General features: G+C 44.7%; 1 protein-coding gene across 1 annotated transcript in view; it reads left to right on the plus strand.

Annotated features, from left to right (window-relative positions):
- TMEM132C (transmembrane protein 132C) overlaps nucleotides 1-26,054 on the plus strand; it is a 382,473-nt gene that overhangs the window by 126,532 nt on the left and 229,887 nt on the right. The window contains exon 2 of the mRNA XM_082418219.1: nucleotides 2,752-3,640. Coding sequence (XP_082274345.1) covers nucleotides 2,752-3,640 — 889 coding nt within the window. The remainder of the gene's footprint in view (nucleotides 1-2,751; nucleotides 3,641-26,054) is intronic.

The raw sequence follows: 26,054 nt of genomic DNA on the forward strand, positions 1-26,054 counted from the left end.
CATTCCTCCAACCATTGATCCATTCATCCATCCATCCAAACATTCCTCCAACCACTGATCCATCCATCCATCCATCCAAACATTCATCCAACCGTTGCTCCATCCATCCATCCATCCATCCATCCAAACATTCATCCAACCATTGACCCATCCATCCAGCCATTGATCCATCCTTCCATCCATCCATCCATCCATCCATCCATCCATCCATCCATCCATTTATCTATGGAAACTGAAACTGTCCAAGAAGGTAAGAACTTGCCCGAGATCACATGGGTATTGGGTAGATCAACTCTAGATCTCTGTAGCCAAACATCATGTCTTTAACCACTATACTAGATCCCACTCCCTTCTTTACGATGTCTGTCTCTTCTTGGCTCGAGTTAAATCTCTCATGAACTGGAAAACTTCAGAATTAGGTTCAGCAGGAAGGTATGAGCTAGGCACTTTTTGTTCCATACGAAAGATAAAGAGGGAGTTAAATAATGGAAGAATCTTAAGAGAAGAGATAAGAAGACAGCAAGCCCACTTCAGCTTTATTTTATTGAAAGTAAACTCAGCGTTTGCTTCAAAGCAAAAGGTTCATTTTTAGGATTTTTTTAAAAGTAAAAAGACCAAAAGAAAGGAGACAAAAGGAATTTTTATGTGCAAGAAGAGTGAAGAATGATGAGAAAGCTTGTTGACAAGCTTCCCTGTTGTGTAATACACCCTGCACAGATGGGCCTTAGCACCCTTGCTCTGTTCCTTCAGAGAGCCCTTGGCCCACTATCTTTTCCAAACACACGAGTCTCTAAATCTCTACCCTTCAAGGTTTAAAAGCTTTTTTGCAGAGGGATGAATACATCAGAATAAAAGCGTTAAATGTTGTAATAATTAGTCCATTGGGTTTGACACAATTCTACAAGTTGCTTAAAGAGTCAATGATTTTCTTTAAACACATAGAGCCAGAACCTTTTCTAGAATGTTATGCAGGGCCTTCTGAGAGTGTTTTAACCTGGTCCTGAAATGAGTGGGTTAAAAGGGAAGCAGTAAAATATCCCTAAAGAGAGAGGGGCAAAGTACCCGTGTTACCGGTGACCTCAGAACAACGCCTCTGGGCGAAAAACGAGGGAGAAAGCTATTTCTTTGAAAAGCCATCTTGACAACCTAAGGCCGTTCGGCTGCAGCACCAAAGGCAGCTTTGATCTGCTAGCCAGCTTCCCGGCCGGGAAGAGGATTAGGGGAAGGTTCCAGAGGGGAGACAGGCATGGGGTAGCCCCATAGGCTGGTTGGGCTGTGCCGGCTGCAGTTAGAAACAGGGACAGCAGGGGAGGTTGGAGCATCAGGGGAGAGGAATGCCCGTGTTCCCTCTCAGTATATGAATGGGGGCTTATGTGGGTTTTCTGGTCTGCTCCTGAAAGACAAGGGCCAGGCGATGGTCTTTCCTGGGCTTTGCAAAGTTAGCAGTCGGGGCGCAGTAACCTCTCGTGCCCTGGGTGAGCAGCGAGTCCCCAACAATGTAAATATCAACCCACGGGGAAGCTTTAGAGGGCCACCTTCAATCAGCAAGGAGGCAGCTGCTTGTACTGCTCATGATGTGGGTGATGGACAGAGAAAGACAGGAAGGTGGGAGTGATGGTGCTGCTTTTCCCGGGCTCAGTGTTGAACCTCCAGCCTCCAGTGTACGTCGACTTACCCGGCTGCAGTTTCTAACTGGTGCTTTTCAACTCAGATGTTCCTGAGGGTCCAGCAGGAAATGTTACTGAGCAAGGTGGTTTGCTGGGTCTGTTCTCTTACTGTTGCCGGGTGGGCAGACAGCCTACATACATGCTGCCACTCCTCTCATGTTTGCAGAGAAGCTGGAAACCCAGATGCTCCCCAGTTTTTAAAAAAGGTTCCCATTCATAGCCGTCTTCTAAAATACCGTGGGCCAAACAGAACCCACCTGCAGGCTGAGTTGAGCACCGTAGGTGAGCAGTTTGCAGTGTTTCCCAGACTGCTGTTTTTCTTTCGACTTTATGATATTTTTGGCTATGAGCAAGATCTTGTAAAATTTTTACACAGGCACGTTTATCATCGTTTAATTGCATTCGGCGTTTGAGTCATCGTTAGAGAGCTTTCCCTAGACCCAGGTTATAGAGGAAATCACTTTTTCATTCAGTAGTGAAAAAATGTCATTTTTTTACATCTAGATCACTGATCCATTTGAAGTTCATTCTTGCGTAGGGTGTGAGGTATGGCCCTAATTGTATCTTTTTGCCAAACGGCTGGCCGGTTGTCCTAGTACCATTTAAAGTCTGTCTCTGCCTCATGATTTGTGGTGCCACCTTTAAAACATACGGAATGTCGAGATGTACAGGGGTTTATTTATGAACTGTTCTCTTCCACTGGTCTGGTTTGCTCTTCATGTACCAGTGTCATTAAAAATGTTTGAAACTCATGCAAGTTATTAATAAATACACCCACTTGACACTCCTACACTTGCCAGCATTAGATCAGACTCCATAAAATTGCCACTGTTCAACAATTCTTAGTGTACAAAAATCTCCCTTTCATAGGTTTCGACCTAATACACGCAGGTTAATTTTCGGAGCATGTAGTCATTTACTGGCTGATCCCCGAAGGAACATGAAAATCCTAGCCAAGTGGACTGCAGAATGTTTACCCTCGTTTCTAAATTGCTCGTCAATTACCCCTCGTGGCTAAGTGACCTCTAAGGAGCCCGGGATAACCCCATCTTTGTCTTTTTTTTTTTTTCTTTCCCCCCTGCAGTGATCGAGGGCCGTGGGGTCACAGACAACATCCAGAGGTTTTCCTCGCTGCCCCCTTATCTGCCCGTGACCTACCATGTGCTCAGAGCAGAGACCTCCTTCTTCCTGAAGGAAACCAACCAGGACTTGACACGCAACTCCAGCCTGCGGTCCCGAGTCGAGTCCTTCTTCCCGTACAAAGCCAGGCGGCCCCTGATCTTAAATGCCAGCTATGGGCCTTTTTCGGTGGAAAAGGTTGTGCCCCCGGACCTGATGTCGACTCCAGACTTTTTGGGTCCCACCGACAAGGTTAGTTTCAACTGGAAGCTGAAAGCGCACATCCTGCGGGACAAGGTCTCCCTGAGCCGGCCCCGCGTGCAGGTGCTGTTCCACGTGGTGGGCAGGGACTGGGACGACCCCGGCCCCGCGCAGAGGCTGCCCTGCCTGCGCGTGTTCGCCTTCCGGGAGACCCGGGAGGTGAGGGGCAGCTGCCGGCTGCAGGGGGCCCTGGGGCTGTGCGTGGCGCAGCTGGAGCTCCCGGCCGGCTGGTTCGGCCCCCCAGCAGTGGTGGCCGGGAGGAAGAAGTCGCCCGGGCCCCCCGAGGGCAGCCCCGTGGAGCTCTACTACGCCCTGCAGCCCGGGGACGAGCGCGGAGACTGCGCCGGCGGCGACGTCCGGAAGGGCAATGCCATCCGCCCCGGGAAGGACGGGCTGGAGGAAAGCACGTCCCACCTGCAGAGGATCGGTGCCGTCGGCCTCTACCGGGCCCAGGACAGTGCCCAGCTCAGCGAGCTGCGTCTGGATGGCAACGTGGCCGTCTGGCTGCCCTCCCGGCCGGCCAAGCAAGGAGACGTGGTCACTGCCTATGTCACCGTGGCCAGCAATTCCACCGTGGACTTCTTCATCTTGAGGTAGGTGCCCACTGTAGTCTGGGGTGCGCCTACAGTGACGCCGGATGGGAAGGTGGGGTGCAGATTTGTAGAAGATTCCATCTTCACCGCCTTCAGGGACCCTCCGGCTCCAAAGTAGAAGCCAAATTCTGCACCCGGCCACAGGCTTTCAGCAGCTTCGCTGTATATTAGGGGGTGGGAGAAAGAGGGCTGGAATTGCACCCCTAAGAAACAAGACTAACTTAACCACTGTCTTCTGACCTTGCATTACCTTTGAACTGGGAGAGGGATATGACTTTTTTTAATTTTCAGAGTTTTTTATACATGTACAAATACTTGGTTGCATGGCAAAGTATATGTTCAGGGGGCCCAAGAAAAGACAGGCATATCTCGCTCTCTGCTATCTCACTTTGGGTGTAAATGTGGAAAAAAAAAAAAAAACCAAGGATAGTATCTTTTTTTTTTTTTTGGTGGGGTTAAATCTTGCCAGTTAGTGGTGGGAAAACCCCAGTTTGTGAGTACAGTTTAGCAGTGATTCAGGGGGTCTGCCCAACAGAAGATTGTTCAGCAGAGGTGTTCCATCTCATAAGAAAAGAAAAAAGAAAACTAAATTGAAACAACTATAGAACAGCCCACTTACCATCACCTCTGTTGGTTCAGCAAATCGCCCCAAACTTGTAATGGGCTCTTTCTCTGCTCGGTGATTCTGAGGTTTAGATCAGGAACGCCTGTTACCTGAGGATAACTAATAATGGGGGGAAAGCCACCTGAAGCAAATCCTCTTAAAATGTGGCCCAGGATTTCATAAAAATGAGAAACTGTTTGCTTGAGGTTTGTTTAAAAGATAAGGGTGATAAATAGCAGGTTTTTATCTAGTATCATTAAGAAGGACTTAGGTTGTAATTGCAGCTATGCTTTGGTTCTTTTTAGAATAAAAAATGAATCACACGTTGCTTGAGTTGCTTGGGAAAATATTCGCAAAATAGAATGATGGCATCTTATAGCATATTTCACTTTGGTTTAAATTTTGTTGTCTGATAATAAGAATGGTCCATTTTCAAGGGTTTTAATAAGTTTCTTGAGGCATTTCTTAGTCCTTTGGATTCGAGTAATTCTCTTCTGAAGTGTCTGTCTAGTTGTCATCCTTATAATTGTCTCTTTCAATTTTTAAGTGGACTAGTTTTACCAGATCCTTCTTTGACAGTGGTTTGGGATATGATCAAGGGCTTTACAGCATCACTTTCAGCGGCGTTAGGCTGTCCTGCATCTTCTACAAAGTATAAACTGTGCCCTGTGGGAAAAATTCCCATCGTATTTGCACTGATGGATGGCGAGCCTGGTGCCTGCTGCCTTTGAGGGGGAGGAAGGATAAACTCAGTGTCTTCATGCAAGTGGCAGCCTTATAACTGCAGGGCCAGGATAGCAGATATTTAGATAAAAGAATCCAGGTTTGCTTCCTCCTGCCTTGGATGGGGAAAGACACTGATCTGGAAGGTTTGAGTTTCATTTCCACTGAGTCCGTTGCACCCTGGGTTCATGTCCTTCTATTGTAAAATAAATATATCAATCCCGAGCTTTGGAAAAGAGGGACGGAAGGCAGGGAATCAGTAGTACTGCTAACAAGTTTTAAAATTCCAGAGTCATAAGTATCTTCCCACTTGTACTTATCCTTAGCTTCCCTCTTTAGCACAGCAGGCTTGAGGGGTGAGTATGCGTGAGCCACTGGGTCCCCACGTCTAGGATGCAGGGCCTTCCGCTGCAGGTGGGACACTCAGACCTGGTTCATTGGAGAGGAGAAGCTGTTTTCTGTCTTTTTCATCACAAAGATGAACATGATGTGGGAGAACACAGGTCCTGCAACCAGCTGGCCTCAATTCTGGTCTGCTTCCTGGCTTTGTGACTGTAGGCATGCCACCTCATCTCCATGTGCCTTAGTTTCCTAATTCAGGTGAGATTCTGGTACCTACTGCCATAGGGATGGGAAGATTCAGTGGGCTAATATTTATCTGTGAGATGCTTACAACAGTATCTGTCACATAAAAGTGCTTCTGTGAAGGGTTGTTTTTGAACATCCATCAAAACTTCCATAAGCATTGAATTCTATTTTAGCAGTGAAAGGATATTGTGCTTTGCATAAAACAGCAGCTACCAGGTCTGTTCTGAAAGCTGTATTGATTCTCACTTCACCATGCTTTTGTTTAAAGAGCAAAAAAAAATTGTTTTATAATGACAAGAGCTTTGGGAGCACAGAGGATCGGAACGACATGAATGTTGCTTGATGCCGGGAAGGGCAGTAGCCCTATTTCTGCCTTCCTGGTCTTTCCACCCACGGATCAGAGCCCTGGGGAGAGAGGGGAGGTGGAGGAGAAACACAGAGTCAAGAATGACTCCAAGACATTGGGCATGAAGAATGCAACTGCCCTGATGGGTATGGGAAGGCTGTGGGTAAAGTAGGTATTCCCTTTCCAGATAATGTATCTCATTTCAAATTAATTTTAATTTATAAATTAATTATTCTAAGGAAAAAAATATTCAGTAAGAAAATACAAAAAGATGTACACAGATGTGGCAAAATGGTGAAGTTTGCATGAGGCTTACTGAAGTCTGGGAAACACCACTTTCTTCCTAGTAAAAGTAGCAGCTCGTGGAAATCCACATTTATCTAGCTGTCTCCAGGGATGGTCACTGGTTCAGTCAATCACAGAAGAAATCCATCTGGCCCATCACTGGAACCCAGCTGAGAAATTCACGGGGGATTTTTTTTTGGGGGGGAAGGGACTTTGCTACACCCCTCCTGACTGTGAAATCCAAAGACATTCTCCATTGCCTCCTTGGAAGATGGCTTTGCCGACAAGGCTATGATGCTTGAAGACAACCCAAACTTCTTGGGAATTTTTATAGGGCCAATAACATACATGGACACTTGGCCTAAGCCTCCTTTCTGAGATCGTTTTCACAAACGATACTCTGTTCCACAGGCTAGAGGAAGCAGTCTGCATTTCGTTAGCTATGTCGTGCATTTAATTCGAAGGCGATCCCTGCTTTATGATCAGATTGGTTCCTGAGACTCAGTCAAGGTGTGGCGGTTGAAGCTTTGTTTCCTGTGGATATAACGTTATTTTAGAAACCTATTTTGGAAAAACAGAAACATAAAATAATGGCCAACGTAAAGGAAAATACCTAACTGGATATGTTTTACAGATACTTGTAAGTAGGTCAGTTCCGTGGGTATCAGTCCCTTGTGCCCTGCGATACGGCTTAGCACATATTGGGTTGGCCAAAAAGTTCATTCGGATTTTTCCAGTAGATGTTAACGGGAAAACCCGGATGAACTTTTTGGCCAACCCAGTAGTCAAGGACTAGTAAACATTTATTGAATCGATGCAAAAGCAAATACGTAATGTCAGATTTATACCATGATGTGCCTTTTCATGGATGTTTTCCTTCATGACTTACTAACTGAATCTTCTTGAAATAATAGCAAGATTCCTTACAGTAAGCATAAGCATTATTCCGTATTCCGAGGGTTTTCAAAACATATTGACAATTGGGGTCATCAGTCCTGACAATTCCTGATGCCATCTCCACGTCCCTGAATGCTGCTGACAACACGAGATGCTGAGGACCTCACTTCTTACTCAGCTCGATCTTAGACTGGGTTTGCGGAATTACTCCCTGTGTTGGGACCAACGTTCACATTATCTCAAGTTGCAGGTGTTAGGCAGGTAGATCACTCTTGACCTTGCAGGTCTTTGAAGGGAAGAGTAGGGGACACCGTGGCACCTCTGATCTTAGCAGGAAGCAACTGAAATTGATCCCTAAAGAAGCCAAGGCAGTGGTTCACTGGTCCTCTCCCTTTTAAAATAAGCTTGCTTAATTGAAATCCCTAATTCACACAAACGGACGGGAGATGTTCTCCTCCAAGTGTAACTAATTCAGAACCCCGCAACTTTGTGATTGGAATTAGGGTTGCTAAGAGAGTCATAAAGAGTCTTTCCTCTTTACAAGATTACATTATGCTGCTACCATGAGCTTACACATAGCAAATCGTCCTATCTCGAGTCTCATAATGAAAAGAATATAAGTAGCATACCAGCTGGTTTAGTGTACGCCAGGATTTCTCAACCTCCGCAAGATGGGCGTTTGGGGCCGGATCATTCTTTGTCGTGAGGCCGTCCTGTGCCTGTTTAGCAGCTTCCCTGACCTCCACCCACTAGCAGTGGTACCTTCTCTTCAGTTGTGACAACCAAATTGTCTCCAGAGATTGACAGATAGCCCTTGAGGGACAGAATCACCCCAATTGACAACCACTGGTCTACACCTTTGATGTGCAGAGGGTATGGATATCTGGATGGTCCGTGCGGAGATTCGGGTGGGAAATGAAGAAACGGTCTGGCTCATCCTAGGCGGTTGACCAAAGTCAAGAGCTGCTGAGACCGTATTGCCTCGGTTTCTCTTCTGACAGTATACTCCTTCATTCTGTTCCTTCCCCACCAAGAGTTAAGTGTCTGATCAGTATAATCAATTAAAAATCAAAGGATCCAAACTATTTCACAGGTGACTGAGGAGGAGAGAAAGCAAGATGCTTGGCATCACCTGTCTTGGATTCCGTGTGTTTCTGGATTTCTGTTGAGCTCAGGTAGTTATCCCAAGTCCTGTCAGCCGGTGGTCCGGCCACCACGCCTCCCCTCAAAGGTAGCTGACTCTTCAGAGCAAGTCATGACCCCCACGAGCAGAAATAGAAATCTTTCCATCTCTATCTCTCCAGAAGAACTGACAACAGAACAACCGTTGGCATGGCTGCTTTGTCCTTTTCTGGGTAAGGTCTGTGTATCAGTGGTGACCATGGAGCCTTCAGGGTTTAAATCCTAAGAGGTGGTTTTTCCTTTTTAAGTGAAACATGGTGAAGTCACGAGGTAATCCTCCCAGAAGAATAAAGAAGGAGTAGAAGAAAGATGACTCTATGCCAGGCATCCAGTCTGAAAAGCCCTTGCTTTGTAGACTCAGGATCACAAATTAAGGGAGCAAGCAGTGAGGCGGCCCTCTTCTGGGGTGCAAGGGGTGTCGTTCAGTTCCTTCCTGGCTATTGGATGTGGGACCTACTGACTCATTACCTCTGTCCTGGTGTGACTGGGAGGTATATGCACAGTCATTCTTGTTAATAACTAATATCTCCCAGCCAAGTCAACACGACGTCATGTGCATTTAAGTGCTACTCTGTGTTCCCAGCATCTTTCCAATAAATAAACAGCAAGGATGAAGGGTGCAGTCAGGCAAGAATCTTTTAAGGAGATGTGCTAAAGGAAGAAGAATGTTAGGGAAGTATTATTTTTCTTTAAGCAGGATGAGATTTGTAGGTGGATTTATTTCTAGAATCTCAGCGTATAACAAGGGAATGCAGGGAGAGTGCAGAGCCTGGCTCTCTCCAACTCTACAAGGATTTTGTGAGGTTCATCTTTTACAGACAAATCTTGTTCCTAACCAGTCCAGGGCAGAGGGCAGAGTCTCAGGATCCCCCTGGTGGGTGGATGGTGGGATTCATGGGGCATCTCTCTCCTAATAGACTGAAGCCCATCACGGAGCTTCACTACTAAGTCTGCTTACACTTAATTATACACAAATACACAAAATACACAAATGGTCATAGCAGCATTATTCACAATGGCCAAAACACGGAGACAACCCAAACGTTCCATCAATGGGTGAATGAATAAGTGAATTGTGATATATTCCTACAATGGAATAGAATATGGCTATAGAAAGGAATGAAGTATTGATAAGGGCTACCATTGTGGATGAACCTTGAAAACATGGCGCTGAGTGGAAGAAGCCAGACACAAAAGACCACGTGTGGTACGATTCTATGTATAGGAAATATCTAGAATAGGCAAGTCCATAGAGACAGACAGTAGAGTAGTGGTTGCCAGGACCCAGTGAAATAGATGGCCAGTGATGAATGATTGCTAAGGGTATGGGGTTTCTTTTTGGAGGGCTGAAAATATTTTGGAATTAGATAGGGCAGATGGGTGTACAACTTTGTGAACATACTGAACACCACTGAATTGTATACTTCAAAAGTATACAGTATACAAAACTAAACCATATATACAATATAGAAATAAGCCATATGTATAAATAAACCATATATATTATATATAAACATCTCTAAATAAATATATATATAAAGAAACTGTACATAAGAATAAACCATATGTATATATAGGGATATATTGTAAGATGGCATGGAAAAACCCGAACGAAGTTTTTGGGCATCCCATTATATCTCCCAATAGATGGTGTGTGTGATAGAAAAGATGGTTGGTCTTGACCTTTCTTTCTTGCCTCTAAACTTAACCACATATTAAACATGGGACGAATTTAAAAAAAAAAAAAACAAACTCTAGTCTAACAGGCTTTTTCCCTCAAGTGATCAAATGTTCAGTTGCCTTTCCCACACTTGGCAACATTCTTAGGATCTTGCCCAGTTGAATCTTTCCCATGGACACTAAAGCGTTTGTTACGCTTTGTACCATGTCACGATGAGAAGTCTCCTCAACGTTTCGGATGAATGAGAATGGCCCAAGCAGGGATGGGCTGGCTTACATCAGACGTCTATACGGGCTAGCCAGGGAATATAGACACGTGCAGCTGTATGCGGGGGGGGGGGGGGCGGGCGAGTGCTAAGAGGGCCTTAGCAGCCCCCATAATCTCAATTAACCAGCCCCTGAGACCGCCCCAGATCAACACTTAATCCAACGAGGGCAGTATATTACGTCCACATCGTTCTCCACCTCCACGCAGTGGCCAGTCTGATGCGTGCACCCTCCGCGGTGGAAATGATGGGACTGGTGAGGAAGCGGCAAGAGGGGGATCACGTGTGTTTCTTTTTTTTTTTTTTTCACGTGCATTTCTAAAGGGAGCAGCCTCTTCTCAGCTCCCAATAATTGTTGCCGCTCTGGAGCCCAAGACCATGGCAACCAGGTTTACTGGTCTTGAAGACAAGCTGGAAACGCAGGGTTTACGTACAGTCTTTCAAACAGAGTGACTTTTCAGCCATCGCCGTGCAGGCCTGGGGACCTGCTTGTGTCTGCAGGTTGCCATGCTGCATCTCTTGATCCGTAAGTCAGGGCTCCAAGTAGAATGGATTAATGTCCCGGGGCTGCTGTAACAAATGGCACCAAACTGTATGGCTTGAACAACAGAAGTTTTTTCTCTGACTGTTCTAGAAGCCAGAAGTCTGAAATCAAGGCACTGGCAGGGCCGTGCTCCCTCTGAAGTCTCTAGAGAAGAGTACCGCTTTGCCTCTTTCAGACGCTGGTGGCCGCTGTCAACCTTTAGGGTTCCTTGGCTTGTGGTCGCATCCCTCCACACTCTGCCCCTGTCTTCACATCAATTTTCCCTCTGTTTCTCCTCTATGTCTGTGTCTCAAATTGCCCTCTCCTTTCTCTTGTAAAGAAACCTGTCAGATATCATATGATACCGCTTATAAGCTGAATCTAAAAACAACGATACAAATGAACTTATTTACGAAACAGAAACAGACTCGCAGACATAGAAAACAAACTTACGGCTACCAAAGGGGAAAGGGGGGCAGGGATAAATTGGAAGTTTAACGTATACACACTACTCTATTTAAAATAACCAACAAGGACTTACTGTATAGCACAAGGAACTCTGCTCAATATTCTGTAACAACCTAAATGGGAAAAGAATTTGAAAAAGAATAGATACATGTATACGTACAACTGAATCCCTTTGCCGTACCCCTGAAACTAGCACAACATTGGAAATCAACAGTAGTCCAATATAAAATAAAAAGTTACAGAAAAAAAAAAAAAAGAAACCAGTTATTGATTGGATTTAGGACCCACCCCAATCCAGAATGATCTCATTTTGAGATCCTTAACTAGTTACATCTGCAAAGACCCTGTTTACAAATAAGGTCACATTCTGAGGTTCTAGATGGACATGAATTGGGAGAAGGGCCATTCTTCAACCCACCCTAGAGAAGATGGGCCACTCGATGTATTTCAGAGCCTTCCACTGTGCCGTCCTCGGTTCTTTTGAATTGCTCCATCCCGCGGTGGGAAGGCGATGCCGTGAATAGGAATGTGTGCCTTCGCTACTTGAAGGATAAACCCTTCTCTGTTGGGAGATTCCAGACCTGCACACTCAAGTCCATTCCACTAATTTCTGAGTGCAACCTGTGTGTGTGCGGTTATAATTGAATATTAGGGAGTGTGGTTTTTTTCGCCCTGATCCCTTTTGTGTCTGAGGATACGAAAAACCCTCAAAGGCAATTTCCAGATACCTGGCTTACCCTGGATAATTGTTGGCTCTTCATTTCCAACGGAGCTTCGATCTGCAGGGTCAAGTAGAACCCTCGAGAATGACTGCACAGTCCCCACACTCACCTTGAAGAGGAGTGGACCGTCCAACAGGATGGTGTTTGCCTTGACTGCCAATTTGGAGCTAATTCAGAAACTTCTGGAGACTCATTTTCCCACACTTGTGTTGAAAATGCCTTCCCTGTTGAAGGCCTCCCCAGGAAAGGTTTGTTTTCATTTTCTCCAGCTTGTCATTTTAAATGTATTCTACTGGAATAGAGAAAAGGAACAATTTTCTTTCTGCTTGGGAAGAAGTGAAGAAATAATGTTTCCTGCCTGGGGCCCCTCCCCAGCCCCCCAGCACACATCTGGGTTGCCAGGCAGCCCGGCTTTTGCGAAACATTTGAGAACGATTTGACTGTTGTGGGAAACATTTAAACATAAAATTGATTCCAGTTCTGTGAACAGAGAAAAGCAGAGTCCTTCGGACCAAGTCCTCTTTTGTTCCACGTTCTTTCAACCATGTAGAAGTCATCTTAGTTTTCGAGTTTCCCCAGATCACAGCTTTGTCTGTTGCAAACAATATAACACGTGCATAAGTGGTCCTGTGACACACGGTCCCTTTCTATCCGGACATTTTGGAAAAGAGAGTCTGGCTAAGGGCGTGGTAGTCATTGCAGTAAGAGTGTCAAAATTTTAGTATTGTGGTGTGTACTGGGGTATTTTTTTTTTCTTGATATGGATTTTTTTCTTTTGTTTTTGAGTCCCTCTTTTTATTTATTTTGTTTTCTAATTTAATTTAATTTTTAAATTGAAGTATAGTTGATTTACAATGTCGTGTTAGTTTCAGGTGTACAGCAAAGTGACTCAGATATATGTATGTGTGTGTATATATATATATATGCGCTGGAGTATTTTAAAGTACTGATTTGCTGCTACTTTGTTTGGTGTCATGTCACTGCTCCAGGGTTCCTAAACATCAGAAATTTCAACTGTTTATGGCTTGCAACCGCAAGAGTTATTAGCTGAATTAAAATCTCGGAGAGGGGAAAAAAATCTTACTGGATTCGAATGCATTCCCGCTGGCTTATTTCACTAAGTGAAATAAGTCAGCCAGAGAAAGACAAATACTGTGTGGTATCACTTATAGGCGGAGTCTAAAATACAACAAACTAGTGAATATGACAAAAAAGAAGCAGACGCACAGACAGAGAGAACGTACTAATGATTACCAGTGGGGAGAGGGAAGGGGGGAGGGGAAGAGGGAGGGGGAGTGGGAGGTCCAAACTGTTGGGCGTGAGGCAGGTTACGAGGATGTGCCGTACTACACGGGGAGTAGAGCCAGTACTCTGTAATAACTGTCAATGGAAAGTAACCTTTAAAACTTGTATCAAAAATTAATTTCAAAAATTTAAAGAACAAAAAATATGCATACAAATTTAAAAACAGAATTTTTTTTACATTAAAAAATAAAACCTTTCTTGGAAACTTCTTGCTGTTTCAGCTTCCATGTCCTATGTTCCTAGCGATGTTGAGTATTTCTTCTTGTGTTTATTAGTCCTTTGTGCGCTCCCCAGGGCCAGTCTGGCTCCAGTCTACTTTCAGAAGTACGATGCACTGTTTTACTTAGAAGGGAAGGGTCCTGGAAATTAGGACATCAAGACAGACAGGAGGCTGTGGTGTAGGAGGGGATAGAAGGGAGGGGAGAGGGGCTGTGGATCTCAGGACCAATTACCAGCCGTTTTCTCCAGCTGAATCCAGTGACCTCACTCCGCCCGTGGCTGGGTCCCATTGCCCCACCTCACCCCATCCCCTCTTTCCTCCACGGTGGATCCACATTCTCAAGGCCTGACCTTGTTCCCTTAGTTTAACTTACATCAACTAGGACTTTCTTCCTCCTTCATCTTGCCTCGAGAGCATCCAGTTAGAAGGACCAGCATCCCCAGACCTGGACGGTGGCTGTTGCTCAGGTGGAACCACACGTGAGGGCAGCGCCTAAAAGACGGAGACCACATCTTACATGTCCCTAAAATACCAGCATCCAGTTGGCGTGGTTAAGAATCCGCCTGCCAATGCAGGGGACACGGGTTCAAGCCCTGGTCCGGGAAGATCCCACATGCCGCGGAGCAACTAAGCCCGTGTGCCACAACTACTGAAGCCCACGCGCCTAGAGCCCGTGCTCCGCAACAAGAGAAGCCACCGCAGTGAGAGGCCCGCTCACCGCAACGAAGAGTAGCCCCCGCTCGCCGCAGCTAGAGAAAGCCTGCACACAGCAACAAAGACCCAACACAGCCAAAAATAAGAATAAATAAATAAATAAAAAGAAAAGCCACGTGCGGGCTTTCTCTAGTTGCGGCGAATGGGAGCTACTCTTCATTGTGGCGCATGGGCTTCTCATTGCGGTGGCTTCTCTTGTTGTGGAGCGCGGGCTCTAGGTGCGCGGACCTCCGTAGTTGCAGCACGCAGGCTTAGTTGCTCCACAGCATGTGGGATCTTCCCGGACCAGAGATCAAACCTGTGTCCCCTGCATTGGCAGGTGGATTCTTAACCAGTGCGCCACCAGGGAAGTCCCCCAACTGGTGTTATGCAGTCACTTTGGACATGCCTTCTTGAAGGAGTCTTTTCTTCTTTTGAATTTTTCAGAGACATCTTTAAAAAGGGAAATTGCTACAACAAAATAAAGAAACGCATAGCCTTTTCAGCAGCTCTCACCCAGTGTCACCTGGATGGGACCAGTCACTCCTGAAGTCAAAATCCTGGCTGCCTCTGGGACTGCTGGTTGGATGTGGACCTATTGGGATTCTAGGAGAGTATATTTGCATAGTGTTTGTCATGTCATTCATTTGTAACATGCCATGCAGTCCTCTCAACAACCTCTTCTGGCATCCAATCTCTTTAGCTCCATCAGCCAAATCCCCTCCTTACGTGTCATTATAATTCTCCTGCTGGCTCCCTACATGGTGACCCCCAGTGGTTCCTAGTTGCGACCATGCTGAGAGTTTATTTTTTATTTATTTATTTGGCTGCGTCGGGTCTTAGTTTCCGCATGCGGGATCTTCTGTTGCAGTGCACGGGCTTCCCTCTACTTGTGGCTCGCAGGCTCCAGAGCACGTGGGCTCTGTAGTTGCGGCACGCAGGCTTAGTTGCCCTGTGGCATGTGGGATCGTCATTCCCTGAGCAGGGATCGAACCTGCGTCCCCTGCATTGGAAGGTGGATTCTTAACCACTGGACCAGCAGGGAAGTCCCCATGCTGAGAGTTTAAAAGTGGACTTCTACAGTGAAATAGCACCTTGCACCCATTAGATTGGCTGCTATCCAATAAACAGAAAATAGCAAGTGTTGATGAGGATGTGGAGAAATTGGAACCCTTGTGTCCTATTGATGGGAATGTAAAATGGTGCAGCTGTTGGGAAAAACAATATGGCAGTCATCAAAAAAACAAAAAATAGAATTACCATATGATCCAGCAGTTCCTTTTCTGTGTATATACCCAAAATAATTGAAATCAGGATCTTGAAGAGGTATTTATATACCCATGTTCATTGCAGTGTTACTTAAAACAGCCGAGAAGTGGAAGAAACCCAAGTGTTCATCGATGGATGAATGCATAAACAAAATGTACAGTGGAATGTTATGCCACCTTAATAAAAAGCAAGGAACTTCTGACACCTGCTGCAACATGGATAATAATCTTGAAGACATTATACCAAGTGAAATAAGCCAGTCAAAATGATAAAATGATAAATGCTGTATGATTCCACTTCCATGAGGTACTTCGATGAGTCAGAATCATAGAGACAAAAAGTAGACTTGTGGTTGACGGGCTGGGGGGATGATGGGGGATTATTGTTCAGTGGGTGCAGAGTTTCAGTTTTACAAGATGAATCGAATTACGGAGATGGATGGTGGTGATGGTTGCACATTATAAATGTGTTTAATACCACTGAACAGTACACTTGAAAATGGTTAAGATGGTAAATTTTATACGATGTGTATTTTACCACCATCACCACAACAAAAGTTATCTTAAGTGGACTTCTCCTTTATCATTTGTCCAATGAATGTCCTGGAGTTGAGTCTCCTTGGCTTGGTTTCAGCTGCATACTTATCCCTAACACATTTATTATGACCAGCTATTTAAACATACTACCCTTCGAGTTAGAAGTGGTGGATTAATTCCGCTAAAAACTTGTTGACTAAAAGTACAGGCAGAGTGGCTTGACAGAGGGAAAGTTGGGATGCAGGCGCTAGAAGAAGGAGGAGTTGTACGCTGGGCAGCGAAGAGCAAGAGGTGTCCAGTGATGGAGCATAGTGATGGAGGTACAAGCTCCAGAGATGGATGAGCGAATTGAAATCCTGGACTCAGGGTTTCCTCGCTGGACAACCAAGGCAGGTTCCTCAACCTCTCTGTGCCTTGATTTCTGTATGAGGATAATAATAATAGGACCTACTTATAGGGTTATGGTGAGGCATAAATGATACAGAAATTTAACATATGCTTGGTACACTTATACGTATTAATTTGTTGTTACTATTGCATTATTAATTTTTATTAGCACGTGGGTTTTCCTCAAGTTACGTAGATAGTCTTTGTATCTGCTCTTGGTTTAGAGCTACTAATTGCAGCTAAAAATACTCTGATGAACTCCCATCTCTACTCTAACACATAGATTCTGTTGGAAGAAGGATCCCATTGCTTTCCCTTAGGTAAACACCCCTCCCAGGGCAATTTGGAAATTATCTGGAGACCGTTTTGTTGTCAAAACTGGGGAGGGGGTTTCTACTGGTGTCTCGTGGGTGGAGACCAGGGACAATGGTAGATCTCCTACAAGCACAGGACAGCTTCCCTCCCCCCCTCACCGAAGACTGTTCCAGCTCAAAATGCCAATCAGTGATGCTGAGGTTGGAACACACTGAGAAAACCAAGTGGTTGATCACGGCGTGCGTCACTACAACCATGGGTTATAACCAATTGTCTCTCAGGCTTCAAAGCCAGTCATGGTTCTCAGTGAGTCAGGGATATACCCACGGACATGTGGGGAAAGCCATCTATCAGGAACATCATGGCCTTGCCTGGCAAGGTGAGACGCTCTGCTGCTTTCAAATGCTCCTCCTAGATGCTAGCAGTAGATAAAGTGGCCATACGCTGTTGCAATCGAGGCCAATTTTTATGTTTACCAAAGAGCAAGGATCTAATTTAGTTTGTCTATACTCTGTGATAAGTATATCTTAATATCCCTCCTTAAAAAAAGAGAGAGAGAGGAAAAAAGAAAACAACGAGAAAAGGGCTTTGATAACATCAGAGGGGTCTGTTCAAAGACGGAGCCATCCTTGACATCACATTGGCAGAAAGAGGACCACACTCCAATGACCGCTCATTTCATTAGCTGCTAAGGAGTACTTTCCAGAATGGGCTCCGTGGGCACGGGACTGGCTCTCAAAATTGATAGATCACTGTCAGCGTGTCTCAGATGGAAGGGCTAAAGATAGAGTCCAGCTGACAAACCCAGTTGTGCCATCCTGAAATGCACAGGGGAGCTCGAAGGATGGAATGTGGCAGCTGCATTGAAATGGGCAGTGGGAAGGGACCACCTCCACTTAGCTGAGCTGTTGGCTGCAGGGTCGGGGAACAGCTTGGCCATCTCGGCAACCACTGGAGCTACAGAATTCTCTAACGAGTTCAAGAGATGATCTCCCCAATCCTAGTCAACCTAGGTTGGGTATTTTTAAAAAAATTTTTTGGCCACGCCACGTGGCACATGGGATCTTAGTTCCCCAACCAGGGATCGAACCCACGTCCCCTGCAGTGGAAGCATGGAGTCTTAACCACTGGACCGCCAGGGAAGTCCCAACCTACAATGGGTATTTAACTGTCCCTCGGCCCACCTTCTGTTGGGGGATAATATTTTGATACGTGATATTTCATCCCTCTGTGCTTCTTATTCTTAGTCCCTGGTTCTTCCCAAGATTCAAGCCATAAAGAGAACATGTTATACTGATTTCCAGAAGGAACGGGCTGACATAGCACAAATGGAAAACAAGAGAGTGAAACCCTTAATTTTTGAATTGGACCAGAAAATCTGGAAAACTCTCATCAGGTTTGTTCTTATTGCAAAAAATTAGATAACGGTTTCCTAAACTGAGGGTAAAGCAAAAAAAAAAAAAAAAGCAACAGATGGGAATTAGAAGGAGTTAAAAGTTGGAAGGACCCTAAAAGCATCCTTGAGCTTTGAGTGGTCCATCTGAGAAGTTTGGGAAACCAGCAAGTGTGGATATCTCTTCTCTCCTTCCAGATAAAACACAAGAACAAGCAAGATCTCTAAGTTCTCTTGTGCTTAGCGTGGTAGGAAAGAGAAGTAGGGTCAAAATGGTGTGAGGTGTCTGGGCAAAAAAAAAGCCTTCACCCCCATGCAATTTTCCGTATTTTCTTTTCAATATAAGGGATATAGAAGCAACTAAAGGGATGCTGGCTTTGTTGTCAAAATAAACAAGGTGCATCGGTGGACCGCCTGTGAAGTTGCTCTGTTGACTGGAGAATATACCTTTGACGTGTATGTGCCTGGATAGACACACAGCTTACAGATTCCAGTGTGGGCTGATGCCACAAGGACTGATGTCCCCACTGACCCTCGACCCCACCCCCGAGAATGGAGATGGTCCTTAAGGATGGGAGGCCATCGGCTAGAATGCTTCAGCCACAGGGAACAGAGCTCAACCAAGAGTATTCAAACCAGTGATTCCCCACCTTGAGTAGACATCAGAATATATATAATTAATATATGTATATGTATAAGTTCTTTTAAAATATATGTAATTCATATGAGGGATATTAAATTTTCAGAAGGTATTTATATTTACAGAGAGAAAGAGAAAGGGAGACAGAGACAGAGAGACAGAGACAGAGAGATAGAGACAGAGAAACAGAAAAAGAAGCAAAATCGTACATGGCAGATTTTCAAAGTCTGTCAATTTAGGTGAAGGTTAGATGGGTATTGATGATACTATTCTTTTAATTTTCCCACAACTTGAAAACTCTTGGAGAAAAGCTAAAAAAAAATGCCAGTGTCTGAATCCTACACGAATCCAGTTAAATCAGAATCTCTGGGGTTGTGCTTGGGTATCATCAGTATTTTTAAAAATCTCTCATAAACAGTCAAGATTGAGGTCCACAGATGCAGGCTTGCGCGTCTCTCCAGCCTCATTTTTTAACCTCGTTTCTCACACTTGTTGCACTGAAGACTCGCTGCCGCCTTCTCGTTGCCACTCAGAGCTCACTCCTGCCTCATGGCCTTTGTACCTGCTGTGCTATCTGCCTGGAATGCTCTTCCTTCTGCCTTCACAGAGCGGGCTTCTTCTTGTTACCCAGAACTTGGCTTACATTTGGTTCTCCTGCCTTTTCATCTTCCTCCAAGCCAGATAGGAGCTCACTCTCCTTCAAGTTCTCCGAAGCATTCTTTTCTTACCACTCTTATCCTTTATCATCCTGGCACTACCCTGTATGGATTTGCAAACCTGAAAATACCTGCACTGCATTCCTAGTATTCCCTGCAGCATCTCAAAGTGCTTCTTCTCAGATGGACGGCCCAAGACACACTTAATTCACAAAGATACTGGTGAGCCGTAAGGGTCTGGGTCCAGGGTGATCTCGTGACCGCGTGGGAAGCTTTCATGGTTCTATAACGATGTCCTTGGTGTTTGCAGACAAGGGAGGGGGCAGACTGGTAATGAATTGAATGACTTTTCAGATTCTCTTCTCATCTGACTGTTAACGACAGTCATAGTTGCTCAAGGGATTTGTATGGAGGAAGCAGCACGTAACCTTAGATTCTGGCTTTCAAGTTGGACCACATTCAGGCAACTAGACTCTTCTAGGAAGAAATAATCTCCACTCTTCTTTGACCGAAGATGGTGGCAATAAATATCTTTCCTGTTTGTCCAGAGTAAAGGACATCGTCCCCCTTCTTGGCGCAGACAGTATATGATTAGATTTTTTGTTCGTTCCCCCGCTGCACTTGAAAAGTGCAATTAACCCTGTGAGGAAGGACCATTAAGAAGCAGTCTTAAGTCAAGACGCAAAGAATTCATTAAGAAATTATGTTTTTCAGTCTGACAGAGATGGGAGAGACTAAAAGGAAGATATTGAAACATTGCACAGAGGCGTAAAGGCCATTCTACTGCGCTCTCTCACCCTCGAGGTTAATTGAAACCACTGAAAGCATTACCCAGAAAAGAATGGAAAGTTACCCGTATCTGCAACAGCCTCATACAAAGCTCTGAAATGCAGGCACCTGGCATTGTTGCCTGTCCTTGATTCTTGAACTGTCCCCAGAAATGCAGGCGGTGGCGGGACTGTTGCAATGGAAATCGCTGCCTTTTTTTTTTTTTTTGCATAAGAAAAGTTAAAGAAAATGTTACTTTAAAGACACCTACAACTTTTATCTTTGCTTCCATATTGCGATCGTTTGGGCCAGCTAATTTAAACAGTTCAGGGGTGAGCACATTCGCAGCGAACTGAACAAAGGGAACGGATTAGAAGGGAAGCGTGCAATTTACCAGTTTCAAGTGGCCTCTTTTTCCCCTCTCGTTTCGTCTCCTAAGGTTGTGTGCTCTTAGCTCCTGCCGTTCTCTCTGCCATTACGCTACGCGTGTTCAGAGCCCTCGGGACACGTGAAGCAGAGCCATCCCTGGGTGATGTGACAATGATTGCTGATATCTAAGATGCGATGCCTTGGTCCCAGGGCGCTCTGAATCTAGAGAGGGGCCAGGAGTGTTCTGGAGCTGGCGTCCTCTGGGAAAGCTGGCTTCTCTTCTCTGGCTCTTGGGTCCATCGCTGCCCTAACTGACGAGCATCCTTGTGGTTGCCACTGAGAAACACTCCCCGGGCTGGCGTAGAGAGGACCCACCCCGAATGCCTGGCATCCACGAAATCTCCAGAGAGTGTGTCTCTGTCCGTGTTCTGGCACGCACTGCAAGGTCTGTGTGGAAGAAGAAGGAACGCCCCATCATGGAGTAAGTGGTGATTAGAAGCCACCCCCTGGGGATGTTACACTGGCTTCTAGAATGTTCTGTCTTCAAGCACAGCCAAGCCCCTGTTCGTAGAACATGAAAGAGGAGACCAGAAAGCACTGAAGAACCACAGTAATGGAGTCATAATGAATGTGCGATGATTAATCTCTATCATCTTCAAAGGCTTGACAACGTTACAATGCTGCGTTTTCCTGTATATCTTTTTTCTCCCCGCTAACGCTATAAAAAGTAAAAAGCAAAGGAAAACTGCATGGAAAGGTTGGTGAAATGATCCAATATATAACTTTGGTTAAAATTATTTGGCCTTTCAGATATGTTAAGGTAACTCTGCTTTCGACGGGTTGAATGCATGATTCTGCCCATTGGCCGGACAAAATCATCACTCATTTTAGGGACATCAGACTCACAGGGCAGGGAAAGGGGGAGGGTGGACCTCCCTCAGTCCTTCTTGTTTGCTGAGCTTAAGTCTCAGAACCATGAAGTTCTGGATCCCGGACCATCAGGGATGCAGGCAGACTTGCCAGTCTTCGGGGTGAGCAAGCAGCAGACAAGCCGTGGGTCTCCACTGGGGGGTACAGCAAGATCTGACCCCTGACCCTAGAGACTGCACATCTAGGGAGACCAAACTTCCCAGGTCATAAAACTCCCGTTCTTCCGTTTCCCCAGACGCATCTGTATTTCTCCATCACATTCATTTGATCAGCTATTTAGCAAACGTCTATCGCCTGGGAGCAATAATCCCCAGGAAAGAAAACAGCACGGGTCAACCCATTAAGTAGATTAGCTCTGTAGACGTCCACATGCGGAGGCTGCCTTTTCCTGGATTGCTTTGCATCCCACCATTATATTAGGTATGATGCCTGCGCTTCAGAGGTGGGTAGTAATTCAGGCATTCCCAGCCGAGATCAGTACTCACTTAAAAAGTGATGGAATAAGAAATAGCCTTTTTAAAATGGAAAGGCCTGATAATACCTTCATGCTTGCCTCTGGGGACTGATTGCACTACTGATTTCTAAAAAATGTTTCCATAGCTGCGAATATAAATGAGTAAAGAGCGTGTGGGATGCAAAAGTCCAGGGTCTAAGAGAGTATATGGCTTTCTTCCACCTTCAGTTCCTTAAAGTTGCTCTTGTACCAGGACTTCATACAATGGATAGGAGATAATCCCCTCGAAGGAATCTGGTGCCATTAGGAAGGGAAAAGCAAATGGTTATAAAAAGAAGGAACCACATTTGATGCCTGGTTTAGTGTATAAGGGACACACGTAGAGGTTTACAGATGCATGTTTAATAACCAGCTCTCTGGGAAGGGGGAAGAGAAACAGCCCTTATTTGTAGTATTGGTCTATTTCTATGGTGTAAATTCTCCCGCCATCCACGTTACTACATGGCTAGCAAAATTCCTGAAAATTTAATATGTGGGCCTCACGAGCCCAGATGCACCGGCTTCAGCACATCTCTAAATGCATGTCATTGTTTCAATTGCTTTTTAAAACACATACTAATGTAAACCCTAAGTCAAGTACCACATGTGCTCAATTTCTGAAACACATGGCCTGCTGAGCAGTAGAGCTGGGACAATTCAGACTTTTTAGTTGTTACTGATTAAAATGAACCGGAGGTCTTTTTGAAACATTGGAGTGAAGACAACAAAATTACTAGTTGATAATAACTTACCAAGAACTTATGTGTGCCAGGCCTCAGTCTAAATACTGTGCATGGATTATACTATCTCACTAAGTTCTCATGAAGGCCCTCTGAAGTAGGTGTTAATAATTATTATTATAATCTTTATGTTAGGGAGGAGGAGATTGAAGCATTGAAAGTTAACTTACTGTTCCAAAGTCACCTGGCTAGTAGCTGGTGGAGCTGGGATTTGAACCCCGACGATATAGCTACTGAACTAAAAAAGGTGTAACAGTAGCTTTTTCTGTAATAAACCACCCTGCAAATTAGTGGCTTAGAGCAATAACTGCTTGTTTATCTTTTGATTCTGGGGGTCTGTAACCTGTGCTGTGCTCAGCTGGGCGGTTCTTCTGATCTTGGCGGGCTCACTCAACTGCCAGGCAGCCCTCTAGCTCTGCTTCTGCAGGTTGGCTGTTGGCTGGGATGATGGGGGCCTCGGGACCATGTGTGTCTCATCACCTAGCAGGCCAGCTTGGGCTTGTTCACAGGGTGGTCCCAGAGCTCCAAGAAAGAGTAGAGACAAGGTCCTGACATGAACTTAGTCCAACAGGGCTTTTGCCACCTTCTCTTCTCTCAATACAACAAATCACAAGGCCAGCCCATGTGTGAGGAATGGGGAAAGAGACTTCACCTCTTTTTAAAACATTTTTTTTTAATTTTAATTTAAAAATTTTTTATATTTTATACAGTTTTTAAAGGTTACTTTCTGTTTACGGTTATTACAAAATATGGCAGTACTCCCCGTGTTGTACATACATCCTTGAGTCTCTCTTACACCCAATAGTTTGTGCCTCCCACTCTCCTACCCCTAAATTGCCCCTCCCCCCAGCTGGTAACCACTAGTTTGTTCTCTATGTCTGGGAGTCTGCTTCTTTTTTGTTATATTCACTAGTTTGTTATATTGCTTAGATTCCACATATAGGCGATATCATACGGTATTTATCTTTCTCTGTCTGACTTACTTCACTTAGTTTGATCATCTCTAGCTGCATCCATGTTGCTGCAAATGGCATTATTTCATTCTTTTTTATGGCTGAGTAGTATTCCATTGTATATATGGAATATCTGTTGATGAAGAGACCTCACCTCTTAATGAGAGAACTTCCAAGTCACATTCCAGAAGAACTCATTATGGAGAAGGAAAGAATTATGACCATTTTCACAATCTATCAGAAAGAATAATCTGAACATAAAGTTATATTCTTTGTTTCCCCTTTATTAACCAATTCATAAAAACATAACTTAGCACATGGCTTAAGATCTGGTGGCTTGAAGAAGTGTTTTCTTGGACCCACGTAGTATTTTTAAACCTAAGAAATTTTATTTAAGACTCTGGCTTTCTGTTTTCTCTTAAAAATCAGAAAGTCTGAGGCTTGAGCCCATTTTTTTCTCCAGTGTTTGGGAGCCAGCTTGTGGCTGCCTTGGGGGTGGGGAGGAGCTTTTGTTTTCTACTCCTTCACAGCCCCACCGCTCTCTCCAGTACCTCCCAGGCAAGCCTTCCTCGCTTACCCCAGTTACTTTCCTGACCCCTGGAGGCATTTTCATTTACAGGCCCTGCTTTCCCGTTTCAGTAGCTGTGTGGGCTTCCACCTTTCATCAAGTTAATTTGTGTTAACCTACCCCACTGCAAGAGACAAACCGGCCAGATAGCTTCTTATTAGTCTCTGCTTTGGGTCTGTTTCCAGTGTACTGAGAGGACTTCCCCATTTGGACCAAAGCCAGGATGAAACTTCAGTCTTGTTCGATGTTATCACGATTCCATTATGGAGGAAGTAATCATAGTTTTCCACTATGTCATGTTTGAAGACACAGTCTTTTTTTTTTTTTTAATATCTTTATGGGAATATAATTGCTCTACAATGGTGTGTTAGTTTCTACTGTACAACAAAGTGAATCAGCTATACGTATACATATATCCCCATGTCCCCTCCCTCTTGTGTCTCCCTCTCACCCTCCCTATCCCACCCCTCTAGGTGGTCACAAAGCACTGAGCTGATCTCCCTGTGCTATGCAGCTGCTTCCCACTAGCTATGTATTTTACATTTGGTAGTGGATATATGTCAGTGCCACTCTCACTTCGTCCCAGCTTCCCCTTCCCCCGCCCCGTGTCCTCAAGTCCATTCTCTACGTCTGTGTATTTATTCCTGCCCTGCCACTAGGTTCATCAGTACCATTTTTTTAGATTTCACGTATGTGCATTAGCATATGGTATTTGTTTTTCTCTTTCTGACTTACTTCACTCTGTATGACAGACTCTAGGTCCATCTACCTCAGTACAAATAACTCAATTTCGTTTCTTTTTATGGCTGAGTAATATTCCATCGTATATATGTGCCACATCTTCTTTATCCATTCATCTGTCAGTGGACGTTTAGGTTGCTTCCATAAGACACAATCTTATCAGAGCTTGGCTAGGTATGTATTACAGTGTACCCATCCGAGTACAAGATAATAATGCTGTCCATACTCCCAAGATCTCAAAAATAGCCATGATTTTATGACAGGTGTCTTCTTAGTTCTGCAGCGAGTGAAGTGAATCAGACTGCCGCTTCCTGGTAAAGTGACTGGAAGTTTCCACATGGAAATGCTTTGGGAGGAGATGAAGGTATATTTGACACACAGAAGCAGAAATGAGGCAACTTCCTGGAAAATGGAATCAAGTTGAGTATTCAGTAGGTTCTAGAATCTTCCAGTGAAATATTCACAGTGCCTATGAAGATTTGGGGATCCCAGCCTGCCTCTAGAGGGATGTGGACCCTTTCACAAGCAAATGGCTAAAAGTAGCTTCAGGGTGTGGAGGGAATGTTCTGTGCTTTCTGGAGGAGACCTTTGCATGATGATGGCAAAGGTCTACATAAGTATGTGCCATACAGTATAGCAGTCTCTTGCCACAGGTGCTCCCTGAGCCCTTGAAATGTGGCTGGCGAGATGGTGACACTACATTTTGGATTGTATTTCATTTTAATTCATTTTAATTGAAACAGCCACACGTGGCTAGTGGCAACCATATTGAAGAGCACAGAGAACTCAGGAGAAGACTGATCTTTTTTTTTTCTTTTTGAGCAAAGTGATTTTATATATATACATGTTCTTTTTCATATTCTTTTCCATGACGGTTTATCACAGGGTATTGAATATAGTTCCGTGTGCTGTACAGTAGGACCTTGTTGTTTATCCATCCTATGCATACTAGTTTGCATCTGCTAATTCCAAACTCCCAATCCTTCCCTCCCCTGACCCCTTCCCCCTTGGCAACCACAAGTCTGTTCTCTATGTCCATGAGTCTGTTTCGTAGATAAGTTCCTTTGTGTCTTAGATTCCACATATAAGTGATATCATCTGGTATTTGTCTTTCTCTTTCTGACTTTCTTCACTTAGTATGATCATCTCTAGGT

The sequence above is a fragment of the Balaenoptera physalus genome, assembly GCF_965194825.1.
Source record: "Balaenoptera physalus genome assembly, chromosome: 12".
Classification (NCBI taxonomy): Eukaryota; Metazoa; Chordata; class Mammalia; order Artiodactyla; family Balaenopteridae; genus Balaenoptera; species Balaenoptera physalus.